General features: G+C 41.0%; 2 protein-coding genes across 7 annotated transcripts in view; one reads left to right on the top strand and one right to left on the bottom strand.

Annotated features, from left to right (window-relative positions):
* Positions 1-1,806, bottom strand: part of stk38b (serine/threonine kinase 38b) — a 26,913-nt gene extending 25,107 nt beyond the window's left edge. The window contains exons 1-2 of one of the 2 annotated variants that reach the window (XM_079807895.1): positions 1,500-1,806; positions 319-492 (exon numbers count right to left, since the gene is read on the bottom strand). In XM_079807895.1, the coding sequence (XP_079664021.1) occupies positions 319-449 (131 nt within the window). In that variant the 5' untranslated portion in view covers positions 450-492; positions 1,500-1,806. Of the gene's footprint in view, positions 1-318; positions 493-1,357 lie in introns of both variants that reach the window. The other variant, XM_079807896.1, reaches the window with a different exon arrangement.
* A 576-nt stretch (positions 1,807-2,382) lies between these two features.
* cept1b (choline/ethanolamine phosphotransferase 1b) overlaps positions 2,383-2,500 on the top strand; it is a 12,512-nt gene continuing 12,394 nt past the window's right edge. For 2 of the 5 annotated variants that reach the window (XM_079808477.1, XM_079808476.1), the window contains exon 1: positions 2,386-2,500. This exon is cut by the window's right edge and continues 62 nt beyond it. The gene's annotated coding sequence lies outside the window, so the exon portion shown is untranslated. The other 3 variants (XM_079808478.1, XM_079808479.1, XM_079808480.1) reach the window with 3 other exon arrangements.

Below are 2,500 nucleotides of genomic sequence, written 5' to 3'. Positions count from 1 at the left end.
GTTATGTGTAAATAAGCAACACAGGAAGAGTGTGTGTGTGTGTGTGTGTGTGTGTGTGTGTGTGTGTGTGTGTGTGTGTGTGTGTGTGTGTGTGTGTGTGTGTGTGTGTGTGTGTGTGTGTGTGTGTGTGTGTGTGTGTGTGTGATGTAGTGTCACGGCTGATGGAGCAGAACTTCAGATGGTTAACAGAGCGCCTCAGAAAAACTAGAGCCAGCGCTCAGAGACCACACCATTCCTGAGGCTTCGTTATAGATCAGCACATCAGTGTGTGTGTGTGTGTGTGTGTGTGTGTGTGTGTGTGTGTGTGTGTGTGTGTACCTCATCTCGCGCTCCTCGTGTTGGGTTATGAGGTTGCTGTAGAAGTTCTCCAGAGTGACCTTGGCCATGGTCACCCGCTCCTTGGTGTGATTGCTCATTAACGAGCTGGAGGCGTGGCCTCGGGTCGCCATGGTTACCGAAGACTGCTGGTCTGGAACCGGTTGGGATGCAGATCTGCAGGCGTTTACAAACACAACATGATTTACTCGGGCTGGTGACGATACACAGGGTAGAAAAAAAACATGGTATTACTGTGGTACAACAACATTTAAAGGTATAATCATCATTTATAATGAATCATTTCTTCAGCTCAGCCCGTCTGTGGCTCTGGAAAGAACAAATGTGACCATTGGCAGAAGTTATTCAGACAGTCTGTGGTCTAAAGCGCAATATAGAGACGTTTAAGAGAGGAAATCAGTTTAAGGAACAATAGTGCGGTTATTATTTCAACAATTATTATGCTAACAAATATCCGACCCTTGTCTCACGGGTATATCTGTGGCAATAGCCAACAACATATGGGTCAAAATTATACATTTTTCTATTATGCCAAAAATCATTAGGATATTAAGATCATGTTCCATGAAGATATTTAGTAAATGTCCTCCATGTATCATAAATGTAATATTAGTAGTAATATGCATTGCTAAGGACTTCATTTGGAGAACTTTAAAGGAGATTTTCTCAATATTTAGATGTTTTTGCACCCTCAGATTCCAGATTTACAAATATTGTCCTAACAAACCACACATCAGTGGAGAGATTAGCTTTCAGGTGAAGATGATTTGATTCAATTTAAAAAAACTGGATCCTTATGACTGGTTTTGTGGTCCAGAGTAACTATACATTCACGTTGAACTTAATACAAGTATAAAATGAAGTACACTTACACAAAATACCGATTTCTCACAATAAAATAATATAAACAACAATTTTAAACATTTGCGTTTTAAAACAAAATGGCGGCGGACATACCAAAATGATAAGAAATGACGTGAAATATGGAAACACGCATGTGTTTTTATAACGCCATACTTACAGAAGTTCAGAACATATAATTATGGAATGCGGGATGAGGGGGGCGTGTCCAAACTCATGACGTCAGCGGCGAGCGTTCCACCAAACACGCCAAACTCAACGGTTGAAAAAAAACCAATAAAGCGATGAAAAGCTGCACCAACCTGATATAAAGTTCCTCAGAGTTTCTCTTTGGCTGTGGAAGGACGATATTTCCCTCGGCACGTTGTCTCTTGGCAAACAGACATGAAGCGACTCCCAAAAAAAAAAAAAAAGAGGAAAAAACGGGAAAAAGTGCGAGTTTTATAGACACGCGGAACGAAACCGGAGCGGATTAAAGTGTGAATAAAACAATAAAACTTCACATGCAACTTCTGTGTTTGTCAGACTGATGTGATGACGATTTCAGCAGAAAGAGATGAGAAGAAATGAAATGACACGCTCCTCCCCTGAAGAAAGAAAGAGAGAGAGAGAGAGAAAGGGGGAGAGAGAGAGAGAGAGAGAGAGAGAGAGAGAGAGAGAGAGAGAGGGATGAGACAGTTTCTCCCTCATAGCTTTTAATACTCGCTGTATATGCAAATTTCATTTTAAAGACGCAGTAAATATAAAGGATGTTATTGTTTATGTATTTATTTGTTTGTTTTTTGTAATTTAAATGTACTTTAATCCAAATTCATCATTATTGTTGCAAATCAATACTTTTGAAACAAATTAATTAATAAACCATAAATGTCGCAATGTGTACGTTTCCATTAAAGATCGGTCAACTTCCAAAAGTAGTTGTTAACACTTTATTTTACAGTTATTACCATCGCAACAGCATAATTATGCAACTATAACCTCCTCAACCAAACCCTAACCCAATACTAAGTACATGTAGTTAATTAATATTACCCAGTACTTAAATATAAACAATTACACTGTAACAATGACAGTGTAAGCAAATGTATTCGCGCGATTCTTCTTCTCCTGCGCTTGGCAGCGCCTCTACGACGCTCTAGAATCACTTCTGCGCCTGCGTGCACAGCTCCGCGCATCTACGACACTCTTGACGCATCCGTGTTGAGCCGCGCCGGAAGTGACCGGCGGCGTTTCGCTAGCAGTTCGCGCTAACCGGACCGGGGCCGGCGGAACCGACACCAGACTCGAAACATCAGGATCCCAC

Source organism: Gobio gobio, assembly GCF_949357685.1.
Source record: "Gobio gobio genome assembly, chromosome: 24".
NCBI classification, from domain to species: Eukaryota; Metazoa; Chordata; class Actinopteri; order Cypriniformes; family Gobionidae; genus Gobio; species Gobio gobio.
This window is presented reverse-complemented; position numbering and strand designations above follow the sequence as displayed.